General features: G+C 40.6%; 1 protein-coding gene across 3 annotated transcripts in view; it reads left to right on the top strand.

The window, feature by feature from the left end:
- Positions 1-3169, top strand: part of sh3gl1b (SH3-domain GRB2-like 1b) — a 140807-nt gene extending 137638 nt beyond the window's left edge. For all 3 annotated transcript variants that reach the window (XM_028816495.2, XM_028816497.2, XM_028816496.2), the window contains one exon: positions 1252-3169. In XM_028816495.2, the coding sequence (XP_028672328.1) occupies positions 1252-1445 (194 nt within the window). In that variant the 3' untranslated portion in view covers positions 1446-3169. The remainder of the gene's footprint in view (positions 1-1251) is intronic.
- The last annotated feature ends 10889 nt before the right edge of the window (positions 3170-14058 follow it).

Genomic DNA, 14058 nt, shown 5'->3' with positions numbered 1-14058 from the left:
AGACATTATGTGGCAAGACATATTGCCCAATGTCAGAAAGCTCTGTCTCAGTCACAGGTCATGGACCCTCCAACAGGATAATGAGCCAAAACACACAGCGAAAAGCAGTCAGGAATGGCTAAGGACAAAACATTGGACTACTCTGAAGTGGACTTCTGTGAGCCCAGATTTGAATCGTTTCTAATATCTATGAAAAGAACTGAAACATGCAGTCTGGAGAAGGCCCCGCTTCATACCTAACACAGCTGGAGCAGTTTGTGCAGGATGAGTGAGCCGAACTACCTGTCAACAGGAGCAGAAGTCTCACTGAGATCTCTCGGAGTTGCCTCTTTTTTTTTTTTTTTGTTCTTTATTTCACCTTATACAATTTCTTGTATTAGGAATTTGTTAGTTTTCGCAGGGTCAGCCATTCCTAATACAAGAAATTGTATAAGGTGAAATAAAGAACAGGGGGGTAGGATTTCTTTTTGGCATTGACGGGGATTCGAACCGGCAACCTTCGGGGTACCAGCGCAGATCCTTAGCCTCAGAGCCACCACTCCGCCATCTCTTTGCAGTGATTGTGGTGCAATACAATATTAGGTGAAGGGTCCCATCATTTCTGTCCATGCCATTTTCATTTGTGTTATAATTTGAAATAGTCTCCTGAATCAAAACTCTAAAGCAAAGTCTGATTTTTGTTAAATACGGAATAAACAATGATGGGTGCCAGTGACTTTTGTCAGCTTCGTGTTAGTTCAGAGATAATTGTGGGTTCTTCTTCTTTCGTGGAGGGGTACCAACAAATTTGTCCACATGTGTAAGTTTGTTGTAGGACCTTTGAATTTACAGTATGGTACTTAAGTAATCTGGAATTATTCTTTCTTTTTTTTTGTCCTTTCCTAAACAATTAACCTGTCTTTCTTTATCCTTAAAAATGATCAAAATTAGGAGATTAACACAAACAATCAAGTAATTTCTGTTGTCATAACGGTATGAATATCAATAGCGATGAAGTGCAAGTTAACTCTCATAACACCCAGACAGAGGGGGGCACAGGACACACTTACCTGCACATCCATACTTGCTCATTTATGAATAATCTTAACATGCGTCCAGAGGGGACCCCCCCCAAAAAAAAAATTACCTGAACAAGGGTTTGGGCTGGGCTTGGGTCCTTGAAATGTGAAAACAACTGGCATATGAAACGCAAAATCTCATTTCTGTGTTTGATCACCTTTCCACTTTTCCTTGCTCTCCTTCTTTTACCAGCCATGGATCAGCCATGCTGCAAGGCACTGTACGACTTTGAGCCCGAGAATGATGGCGAATTGGGCTTCAAGGAGGGTGACATAATCACGCTGACCAATCAGATTGATGACAACTGGTATGAAGGCATGCTGCATGGCCTGTCGGGCTTCTTCCCCTTGAACTATGTGGAGGTCCTGGTTCCCCTTCCCCACTAGATACTGGAGGACTTTAAATGCAGTTTTCAGAGAACGACTTGAAGAACACTACGTTAACTCTCGATTCATGTCTCTCTCTCTCTTTTTTTTTTTATTCCCCCCCCCTCCTTTCTCCCCCCAACACCATCACTACAACCCCAACAAACCCCTCTGCAGCCTTTTCAGCATTGTCACACTAAAATCCCCTAAGTGACAGCTTCTTCTGCCTTAAACAGGGTGGGTGAAAATACATCCTGTGAATTTGGTGGGCACTGGGGTCACTTAACATTCCAACACATTACATTGCCCCCTGCAGAGGAATGTTAACAGTATTAAATATTTTGTTTGCACACTTGCAGGAGCCATGAGAGCCGTGGTCCTGCATACATACACTAAAGGGACCAAACTAACAACTGAAAACTCCCCCCACCTCCACCCCACCCCCCCACCCCTTTTTCCCTTTAACTGGTGGAATTGGAAGTGGTCTTCAGAATTATGGCACCATATTCACAGAGATAATTGTGATATTGAAGCTGTAAAGGGGTGCTGAAGTTCCGGTGCACGATGGTTGCCTGGCGTTTCTTAACGGGGGGGTAAGTTTTGCTAAGCCACATCTGGCCCCCTTTTGCTTACACTAATGCTGCTGCCACTCAAGGAAAAAAAAAAAAATCAAAAAATAAGCACAGTTTTCAAAACACTAAAGAATATTCACTGCATGTTTTTTGGGAGAGTGGAACACTCCATGGCAGCTTGTAGGTTTCAAGACAAAAAAAAAGAATGTGCTCGTGGCTTTAAAATCCATGTTTCTCCAACCTTGGGGACACAAAAGGGATGGCAGAAGGTGACATGGCAGGTTTTAAGATATGAAGAGACAATCTGCTTTTTTTTTTTGTTTGTTTTTCTTTTCTCTCTCCCCCCCCCCCTTTACGTCCTCCACAATGCACCCCCCCAAACCGTGCAGCGTGTTTTTTTTGTTTTGTTTTTTTAAGGAAGCACTATTTGTGTTGTCAGGTACCGTGAGGAAACATACTGCTTCCCTTTTTGTCACTGACCCTGTGCAACCCTAAACTGATGAGTTTATTAATTCCATAAAGTGAAGCGGGCCATACTGGCACAGTGCAGAGGGCAGGCCCTACTTCCCCATTTGCTCTGTGTAGTAACGCTTTTGTTTTTGTGGTAACTCGTGCACCAGGTGTCGGCTTGCTTTCCTTCATACACCTCGTGGCTTCCACAGGTTAACTGCAGGCAGTTCCTGACCTACTCAGAAGCCCACGACCTGTCCCACTGCCTCTCCCCCTGCGCGCATGTCTCAGACTCCCCCCATCCCGCCTTTTGCCTTTTCAGCTCTACCAAGTATTGTAAACCCGTATAGCCCACCGATCGTTTGAGAGTTTTCTAAATGCGCCGTCCCATCCAATCACCCCCCCCCCCCCCCCCCAGCCCCCAACTCTACAGTGTATTGGCGATTTCAGCGCCTTGTGTATTGGAAAATGCAAAAAAAAAAGGTAAAAATCAGTGAATTGTATAAGAGTCTATCTTTTGATATTACAAGTCCGTTATCATGATGCTTATTCAATTGAAAATTTATTTTCGTTTTGTTACAAAATAATCCTGCATGTAGAAATATACCCCCCCACCTCCTCCATTATGGTATTAAAATAGCCATGAACTAATTAAGAGTCCAGGCAGCCAAGGGGATTGTCCTCTTCTGTTTTGGATTGTTTTATATTAAAAAAAAAAAAGAAGTGTAGCCTTGTTTTGTTATGATTTATTTTGTATTTTTTGTCTGTTTTCTTGTTGTCAAACTTTTGAATAAAATGTTTGCAAATAATGAGACGTGGTGATTTGCTTTTACCTGTCAGGAAATGCTACTTTCAGTCCCCTTTTACTCGTCCCAGGTGAAGGCCTTGTGGGAGGAAGAGCTCTGTCACTGTGGGCACCACGTCAGACCAGCAGCCAGCTAATCGTGTTCGGGCCTGGCCAGTACTGGAATACCTTGGGTTGCTGCTGGTAGAGGTGTTGGGGTGGCCAGCTGGGGGGCGCTTACCCTGTGGTCTGTGTGTGGATCCCAGGGGGACACTGTGCTGTAAATATGGTGCCATCCTTTGGATGAGATGTAAAACTGAGGTCCTGACTCTCTGTGCTCATAAAAGATCCCTGGCCATCCTTCGTAAAGAGTAGGGTGTATCCTGATATCCTGGCTAAATTGCCCACCATGGCCTAATCATTCTGGCCCCCTATTCATCCCCTGTCCCAAACTGGCTATCACTCTCACCACCTAACAGCTAATGTGTGGTTAGTGTACTAGCGCAAAAATGGCTGCCATCACATCATCCAGGTGGTTGCTGCATATTAGTGATGGTTGAAGTGGCTCCCCATTCACTATGTAAAGTGCTTTGAGTAATGAGACTAGCGCTATATAAATGTAAACAGTTTTTTATTATTATAATCATATTTGGGTGGGCTGTGTGTTTGGACAGAGCTAATGACTTCTGTTGTGAAAGATGATCGCATTACCCCTCTGTACATACACAGGTCCGGGCAGAAGTCACCAGTGAGCCCATTTTGTGCAGTAGCCACTAGGACTGGATACACCTAAAGATCCTGTCACATTACAGACAATCTGACAAGCGAGAAGGCACCTTTCAGTCCATTCGTCGCTCATTTGTTTAGCGAATAGCCCCGCCACTCCAGGAGCTCATCCAGATAATCCTTAACTCTTTCAGGGCTGATGTCGACTTTTGTCAAAATTCAGGGGTAGAGGACAGTAATCAGCTGCAAACTGCAACAAAACTCGCCCTTACGTTTTAGTTCAACTCTCTTTGCTAGAAGAAAAGTTACATAGCTTTGTTGATTTAACCTCGATTCCTGACGTGTGCGTAAGTAGCGAAGAGCAAACGACCTCTAAAATGGCATCAACATCGGGCGAGAGACCAAAGCGAATGTGCAAAACAAAATACTCAGTGGACCATTTCTGTAATTTCATTGAATAAAACTCTGACTTGTCGGACTCTGATATCCATCTCCAGATCACGTGCATCAAACTCAAACGAAAATGAAGTACCAGCATCATCTGATCGTTCCCCAGCTGATCGTGGAGCTGAAAACTTTCGTGTAACTGACACGTCTATAGCAGCGTTTACCTGGGAGGACCACCACTTATGATGACAAGAGGTACAAAGCCACGGAGTGTTGGCTCTGAGGCTAGGGATCTGCACTGGCAATCAGAAGGTTGCCAGTTCGAATCCCATAAATGCCAAAAAAGGGACTCTGCTCTGTTGGGCCCTTCAGCAAGGCCCTTAACCTGCAATTGCTGAGCGCTTTGAGTAGTGAGAAAAGCGCTATATAAATGCAAAGAATTATTATTATTATTATTATATTGTGTCACACTGTGACTGCCACCGCTCCGCCAACCTGCTGTGCAAAGACAGCCAGGCAGCAGGCCCAAAGTGCATTCCTGCTGACCATCGAGGTGTCCCCAGAGATGCCAACAGCAGCCACAGCACATAGCAACAGACGTTTTATGTTGATTTATTTGTGAAACCATTGCTCTGTGTGCTTTTCAGAAAACAAAGTGTATTGGAAAAAATATTCAGCCATCAAAGAGTTAAAGCTTATCAAAGTTTTTGTTTCAACTCCATGACTTGGTAGTTTGTTCCAAATTCCCACAACTCTTTGCATAAAGTAAACCCTAACCCTCAATGCACTTCCCCGTAATTTCTAATGGTGTCCTCCATTCATGGTTAACGCTGAAAAGAATTCTGCTGGAGATCACATAATCTCAGCGAGTCGGGGGCAGTTGTGACCACCATTCGTATAGTTTGACCACTCTGTGACTGGCCCCTGGATAAACCCGATGTCACATTGAGAGACCTCTAGTTGTGTAGTGTGTCACACTTGTCGACCACAGCTGCTGATCCCGTCACTGGACCAGTGTTACAGTTGTGTCCACAAAATGTTGCGCCATTTCTCTTTAGGCCAGTCAATGTGTTCTTTGGCAAACTGTAACCTCTTCAGCACATGTCCTTTTTTTCAACAATGGGATTTTGTGGTGGCTTCTTGCCGCCAGCTTGGCTTCACATAGGCATCTTCTAATTGTCCTCCCAGGTAACTTTAGACCTTCTTTGATCTTCCTGGAGCTGATCAATGGCTGAATCTTTGCCATTTTGGCTGTTCTTTGATCCGTTCGAATGGTAGTCTTCCATATTCTTCCACGCCTTTCAGGTTTTGGCTGCCATTTTAAAGCATTTGCGATCATTTTAGCTGAGCAGCCTATCATTTTCTGCACTTCTTTATGTTTTCCCCTCTTTGCCATTTTGGTTATTCTTCGATCCGTTCGATTGGCAGTCTTCTGTTTTTTTCCACATCATTCAGGTTTTGGTTGCCATTTTAAAACATTTGCGATCATTTTAGATAGATAGATAGATTATTAATCCCAAGGGGAAATTCACATACTCCAGCAGCACCTTACTGATATAAAAAACAATATTAAATTAAAGATTGATAATAATGCAGGTAAAAACAGACAATAACTTTATTTAATGTTAACGTTTACCCCCCGGATGGAATTGAAGAGTCGCATAGTTTGGGGGAGGAACGATCTCCTCAGTCTGTCAGTGGAGCAGGACGATGACAGCAGTCTGTCGCTGAAGCTGCTCCTCTGTCTGGAGATGATCCTGTTTAGTGGATGCAGTGGATTTTCCATAATTGATAGGAGTCTGCTCAGCGCCCGTCGCTCTGCCACAGATGTCAAACTGTCCAGCTCCATTCCTACAATAGAGCCTGCCTTCCTCACCAGTTTGCCCAGGCGTGAGGCGTCTTTCTTCTTAATGCTGCCTCCCCAGCACACCACCGTGTAGAAGAGGGCGCTCGCCACAACTGTCTGATAGAACATCTGCAGCATCTTATTGTTGTTGAAGGACGCCAGCCTTCTAAGGAAGTAATTTTAGCTGAGCAGCCTATCATTTTCTGCACTTCTTTATATGTTTTCCCCTCTCCAATCAACTTTTTAATCAAAGCACGCTGTTCTTCTGAACAATGTCTGGAGCAACCCATTTTACTCAGAATTTCAGAGAGAAGTGCACTCTGACCAGCATGTACAACATTTGCTGCATTCCCCTTCTTTAAATAAGGGCTGTAATTGACACAGCATGAATGACCTCACTAACTGAACTCCACACCATTATTTTTTTTTGAACAGCCTAATATTCCCTTTTCTTCACTTTCTGTAAATTTGATCAATTTTTCTTCATGTTTTGATTTGGAATAGAATGTGCAGTGTCCCCAATGCATTTGTGTGTATGGACATAAAAGCTATCATAAGGATTTTGAGCCTTATTCACTTTTTTTTTTAAACACACTGCTATTATTTTGAACACAACTGTACTTTAAATGACTGAAAATTGTTGCCCGTGTCATACTTAGAGTGCGTGACGACTTTCCAGCACAGTCCCGCTCGCTCCTTTCTCGTACAACTAATAGTGTGCTGCAGATGCTGGACCAAAGGTTAACAGCTGTGGCAAGTTCAGCAACCATCTTGGCCCTTGTTTTTCATTTTCCGTGGTTTTGTCATAGTATGTAAGACATAAGGCATCAGGTAGACCAGGGGTTCTCAACGTCGGTCCTGGGGACCCCCTGTGACTGCAGGTTTTTGTTCCAAGCTGCTTCTGTTTTTAATTGGAATCCTGGGCTAATTAAGTGAACTGTTACTGCCCAAATTCTGGGTTTTGGGTACAATATAGAAATTAGAAAACTGTTTGTTAAAATATATATACAGTGGAACCTCGGGTCACGACCGTAATTCGTTCCAAAACTCTGGTCGTAACTCGATTTGGTCGTGAACCGAAGTAATTTCCCCCATAGGATTGTATTTACATACAATTAATCCGTTCCAGACCATACGAACTATATGTAAATATGTATATTTTTTTAAGTTTTTAAGCACAAATATAGTTAATTAAACCATAGAATGCACAGCGTAATAGTAAACTAAATGTAAAAACATTGAATAACACTGAGAAAACCTTGAACAACAGAGAAAATTAACACTGCAATAGTTTGCGTTATAGCGATACGAACTGCTCGCTAAAAACACTTTTTTTTTTAATGAGTTTTAAGCACAGGGAAAAGAATGAACATTTGAAAAAATCCGTAATTTAATAAACCACCAATAAAAGTAACATTGCAACAATGCACACTACAAACTGATCGCTGTAAAACAAAATCAAGCCCAGTGCATTCTTTAACTGCCTTATGCGTCCAGCTCTCTCTCTCGTGCTGCCTGTGTGTGTGTGTGTCTCTCTCTCTCTCTCGCATGTGTGTGTGTGTGTGTTTCTGTCTCTCTCGCACTGCCTGTGTGTGTGTGCGTCTCTCTCTCTCTCGTGTGTGTGTGTGTGTTTCTGTCTCTCTCGCACTGCCTGTGTGTGTGCGTCTCTCTCTCTCGCATGTGTGTGTGTGTTTCTGTCTCTCTCGCACTGCCTGTGTGTGTGTGCGTCTCTCTCTCTCGTGTGTGTGTGTGTTTCTGTCTCTCTCGCACTGCCTGTGTGTGTGTGCGTCTCTCTCTCTCTCGCATGTGTGTGTGTGTGTTTCTGTCTCTCTCGCACTGCCTGTGTGTGCGTGCGTCTCTCTCTCTCGTGTGTGTGTGTGTGTTTCTGTCTCTCTCGCACTGCCTGTGTGTGTGTGCGTCTCTCTCTCTCTCGCATGTGTGTGTGTGTGTGTTTCTGTCTCTCTCGCACTGCCTGTGTGTGTGTGTGTGCGTCTCTCTCGTGTGTGTGTGTTTCTGTCTCTCTCGCACTGCCTGTGTGTGTGTGTGTCTCTCTCTCGCATGTGTGTGTGTGTGTTTCTGTCTCTCTCGCACTGCCTGTGTGTGCGTGCGTCTCTCTCTCTCGTGTGGGTGTGTGTTTCTGTCTCTCTCGCACTGCCTGTGTGTGTGTGCGTCTCTCTCTCTCTCGCATGTGTGTGTGTGTGTGTTTCTGTCTCTCTCGCACTGCCTGTGTGTGTGTGTGCGCGTCTCTCTCGTGTGTGTGTGTTTCTGTCTCTCTCGCACTGCCTGTGTGTGTGTGCGTCTCTCGTGTGTGTGTCGCACTCTTTCTCTCTCTCTCGCATGCCTGTGTGTGTGTGTGTGTGTTTCTGTCTCTCTCGCACTGCCTGTGTGTGTGTGCGCGCGTCTCTCTCTCTCTCGCATGTGTGTGTGTGTGTTTCTGTCTCTTTTGCACTGCCTGTGTGTGTATGCGTCTCTCTCTCGTGTGTGTGTCGCACTCTTTCTCTCTCTCTCGCATGCCTGTGTGTGTGTGTGCCTCGCTCTCTCTCTCGCTTGCTGCACAGGATATGCACAGGGAGAGACTGAACATGTACAAACTGAAAGGGAAACTGGCTTGTTCGTATACCGAGTGTGTGGTTGTGAGCAGATGCAAAAGTTTGGCGGACTTTTTGGTCGTAAACCGATTTGTACGTGTTCTGAGACGTTCGTGAACTGAGGTTCCACTGTATGTATATGTGTATGTGTGTGTGTGTGTGTATATATATATATATATATATATATATATATATATATATATATATACAGTGGTGTGAAAAACTATTTGCCCCCTTCCTGATTTCTTATTCTTTTGCATGTTTGTCACACAAAATGTTTCTGATCATCAAACACATTTAACCATTAGTCAAATATAACACAAGTAAACACAAAATGCAGTTTGTAAATGGTGGTTTTTATTATTTAGGGAGAAAAAAAAATCCAAACCTACATGGCCCTGTGTGAAAAAGTAATTGCCCCCTGAACCTAATAACTGGCTGGGCCACCCTTAGCAGCAATAACTGCAATCAAGCGTTTGCGATAACTTGCAATGAGTCTTTTACAGCGCTCTGGAGGAATTTTGGCCCACTCATATTTGCTAAATTGTTGTAATTCAGCTTTATTTGAGGGTTTTCTAGCATGAACCGCCTTTTTAAGGTCATGCCATAGCATCTCAATTGGATTCAGGTCAGGACTTTGACTAGGCCACTCCAAAGTCTTCATTTTGTTTTTCTTCAGCCATTCAGAGGTGGATTTGCTGGTGTGTTTTGGGTCATTGTCCTGTTGCAGCACCCAAGATCGCTTCAGCTTGAGTTGATGAACAGATGGCCGGACATTCTCCTTCAGGATTTTTTGGTAGACAGTAGAATTCATGGTTCCATCTATCACAGCAAGCCTTCCAGGTCCTGAAGCAGCAAAACAACCCCAGACCATCACACTACCACCACCATATTTTACTGTTGGTATGATGTTCTTTTTCTGAAATGCTGTGTTCCTTTTATGCCAGATGTAACGGGACATTTGCCTTCCAAAAAGTTCAACTTTTGACTCATCAGTCCACAAGGTATTTTCCCAAAAGTCTTGGCAATCATTGAGATGTTTCTTAGCAAAATTGAGACGAGCCCTAATGTTCTTTTTGCTTAACAGTGGTTTGCTTCTTGGAAATCTGCCATGCAGGCCGTTTTTGCCCAGTCTCTTTCTTATGGTGGAGTCGTGAACACTGACCTTAATTGAGGCAAGTGAGGCCTGCAGTTCTTTAGACGTTGTCCTGGGGTCTTTTGTGACTTCTCGGATGAGTCGTCTCTGCGCTCTTGGGGTAATTTTGGTCGGCCGGCCACTCCTGGGAAGGTTCACCACTGTTCCATGTTTTTGCCATTTGTGGATAATGGCTCTCACTGTGGTTCGCTGGAGTCCCAAAGCTTTAGAAATGGCTTTATAACCTTTACCAGACTGATAGATCTCAATTACTTCTGTTCTCATTTGTTCCTGAATTTCTTTGGATCTTGGCATGATGTCTAGCTTTTGAGGTGCTTTTGGTCTACTTCTCTGTGTCAGGCAGCTCCTATTTAAGTGATTTCTTGATTGAAACAGGTGTGGCAGTAATCAGGCCTGGGGGTGGCTACGGAAATTGAACTCAGGTGTGATACACCACAGTTAGGTTATTTTTTAACAAGGGGGCAATTACTTTTTCACACAGGGCCATGTAGGTTTGGATTTTTTTTCTCCCTAAATAATAAACACCATCATTTAAAAACTGCATTTTGTGTTTACTTGTGTTATATTTGACTAATGGTTAAATGTGTTTGATGATCAGAAACATTTTGTGTAACAAACATGCAAAAGAATAAGAAATCAGGAAGGGGGCAAATAGTTTTTCACACCACTGTATATATATATATATATATATATATATATATATATATATATATATATATATATATATATATATATATATATATATATATATATATATATATATATATAAATTTATATATATATATATATATATATATATATATATATATATATATATATATAAATTTATATATATATATATATATATATATATATATATATATATATATATATATATATATATATATATATATATATAAATTTATATATATATATATATATATATATAAAAATTTATATATATATATATATATATATATATATAAAAATTTATATATATATATATATATATATATAAAAATTTATATATATATAAAAATTTATATATATATATATATATATATATATATATATATATAAATATATATAAAAATTTATATATATATATATATATATATATATATATATATATATATAAAAATTTATATATATATATATATATATATATATATATATATATATATATATATATATATATATATATATATATATATATATATATATATATATAAAAATTTATATATATATATATATATATATATATATATATATATATATATATAAAAATTTATATATATATATATATATATATATATATATATATATAAAAATTTTATATATATATATATATATATATATATATATATATATATATATATATAAAAATTTATATATATATATATATATATATATATAAAAATATATATATATATATATATATATATATATATATATATATAAAAATTTATATATATAAAAATTTATATATATATATATATATATATAAAAATTTATATATATATATATATTTATATATATAAAAATTTATATATATATATATATATTTATATATATATATATATATATATATATATATATATAAAAATTTATATATATATATATATATTTATATATAAATTAAAATGCACAAAGCAGTTACATGGGAATAATGTATTTTTTTTAAACAATATTTTCATCTTGAAGTTCATTCTGTTTTTCCAGGTGTTGTAATTGTTTAATCAGTTTTTCACTAATTAGTGGGTCTGACGCTGCAGTAGTTGCAGCCTTTCACGATTCAGTGTTGTTTGCCTGGGCGTCTGCTCTGCTCATTTTTATTTGTCATTAATAAGATACAACGAAGGGAGCAAACTGCATTGAGAAAGGGAAAAATATAATGAAACCAACAAAAGAGAGTTAAGCATTTAAATCAATAGCAAAAATGGAAATACTTCTAAATGTCTTATAATAAAGGTAAAAATCATGCCTCTGTGCTTTCTGAATGTAGAATAGGAGGAGAAAAAAAATACCAGCTAATTAATTGAGATCAGTGTTATCAGTTGTCACCGATTATGAATTTGGTTGAAGCAAAAATCTGAAGCCACAGTGGGCCCCCAGGAGCGACTTTGAGAACCCCTGAGATAGATGAGCCTCTCTTCCATTTGTGAGGTCCAAAGACCCCCATGTTCCTTACTCCTCGTCACTGCCTTCTGTGCATTGTACTTCTGGACGAGCCATTCATTGGTTGTCTGCTCTCATGCACCCTGAGCCCACCACTATGACTAACAATAAAAATCAGGAGGAGTCTCCCTTCGACTTTCTCGTATACTCAGATATGGGGATGGATATTTGAGGAGTAAACCACAAGACAATGATTATATTTTTATATTATGTTCATTAAAAAACCATCAACAACAAATCAAATCAAATTAATAATATATTGAACAATTATTCTAAAAGTAAAGTTGAATAAAACAGACTCTGCAGCTGCATGAATAAAAGGTAAAGTACCACATCCAGTTTGCGGAAATAGCCCAAAAGTGGATAGAAATCAATGTTTTGTACGTAATACTTGTATACAAAATGTGGTTGATCTAAGTGCAGGTGAACTCAAGTTATTGTGTTTTCACACACACATAATTCCAAGAATGGTATTTTCGGACTCGGGTGAGGTCTAAAACATGATTCATCAAAATCTCAACATCGAATTTTTGGATGATTACAATACTTTCCCTATTCTTTGTATATGAGAACCTTTATCAGAGTGAGCCACACATTTGGATGTGCTGCCGAATTCTTCTCGCTTCCAATCTTCCTACGGTTGGTACTGAAAATCGCTGAAACACTCACATAACGTAACATAGCCTTAAAGCAGATAGGTTGGATTTTGCCTTAAATCGTAGGGGTGGGCTCTTGTGAATGACAGCTGACAAGCAATGCGTGCCCACTTAGAAATATAATACATACAGTGAAGAGCATGAGAAATAAGGAATGCAGGAAACAGAAGAGAGACTTGTCTGTTGCATACCATGACAGAATGGAAAAATAATACAAAGGGCCGAGATTGTGCCTGAACTTACTGTACCCTGTGATGGGCAGCAGGGCTGGGCTAAAACCCCATGCCCTTAACTGGCAGGGAGGCCAGTGTAGTGTTTGGACTGCCACCCAAGAGTACATGCTCCCCCGACACACAGGCCAGTATGCCCATTTGTGTACCTGCAGGGCATGTTGGGAGTTCTGTAGCCCTGCTGAGTGCTGACAGGGTGGAGCTGTCCATACTGTCGGGGGCTTCCTCCAGGGTCCAGTGTAAAAAGCAATAGACTCCAGCTGCAGACCTCCAGAGCTGCACTCCATTGAGGAGGTCGTTGCTTTATGTTAATATGTCGGTGATGACGCCTGCTTACACTGTGATCAAAATGAGGGGTTGGAGGGAGGCGCCATCTGACTCATGTCAAGTAAAGCAAGGGACAAAAACCTGCAATCCAACTGACTGTCCAGTGGCACAATTGTGAATCTGTGGAAGGTCTGCAGCCAGACCCACCTCATAAAAAGGGGATGAGAATGCATGAAAGGTTTAGAAAGAAGGAAAGTGAAACCCTGCAGAGGTATTGTGTGAAATAAACGCCTTGTATTTAAACCCAGGACTGTGTTATGCAATTATGTCTGGGGGTTTGGGGCGTTACAATGCCCCCTATGGGTCACAAGCTGTAAAAACCTTCAGCTACAACAGGCAGCACGTTATTGGCTGTCAGAACAAAAAGTGAGCTTGTGATACATTGGAATTGTGAAAGTGCTGGGAGGTCATCATGTAGTCGTGTACTTTGACATCCCCACAGTGAATTAGCACACTGGGGTGACAAGTTCTGCAACTGAAGTCATCAAGTTCACACTCACAAATCTGGAATGTTCTCCCCAAGTCCCTGTGGGTTGCCCCCCCGCCGTCCAAAGACATGCAGGTTAGGTGAATTGCTGACGCTAACTTGGCACTGGTGCATGTTTGGGGTGTTAGTGTTTGCCATCTGATGGACCTGCACCCTGTCCACGGTTTATTGCGCCCTGTGCCATCTGGGTTAGGCTCCAGCAGATCCCGCAACCCTGGTCTGAATTAAGCGGGCTAGAAAATGACATGAAAAATCTGGAATTTGACAG

Source organism: Erpetoichthys calabaricus, chromosome 12 (genome assembly GCF_900747795.2).
Source record: "Erpetoichthys calabaricus chromosome 12, fErpCal1.3, whole genome shotgun sequence".
Taxonomy (NCBI): domain Eukaryota; kingdom Metazoa; phylum Chordata; class Cladistia; order Polypteriformes; family Polypteridae; genus Erpetoichthys; species Erpetoichthys calabaricus.
The sequence above is the reverse complement of the archived record's forward strand: the minus strand, read 5'-3'. Positions and strand labels throughout refer to the sequence as shown.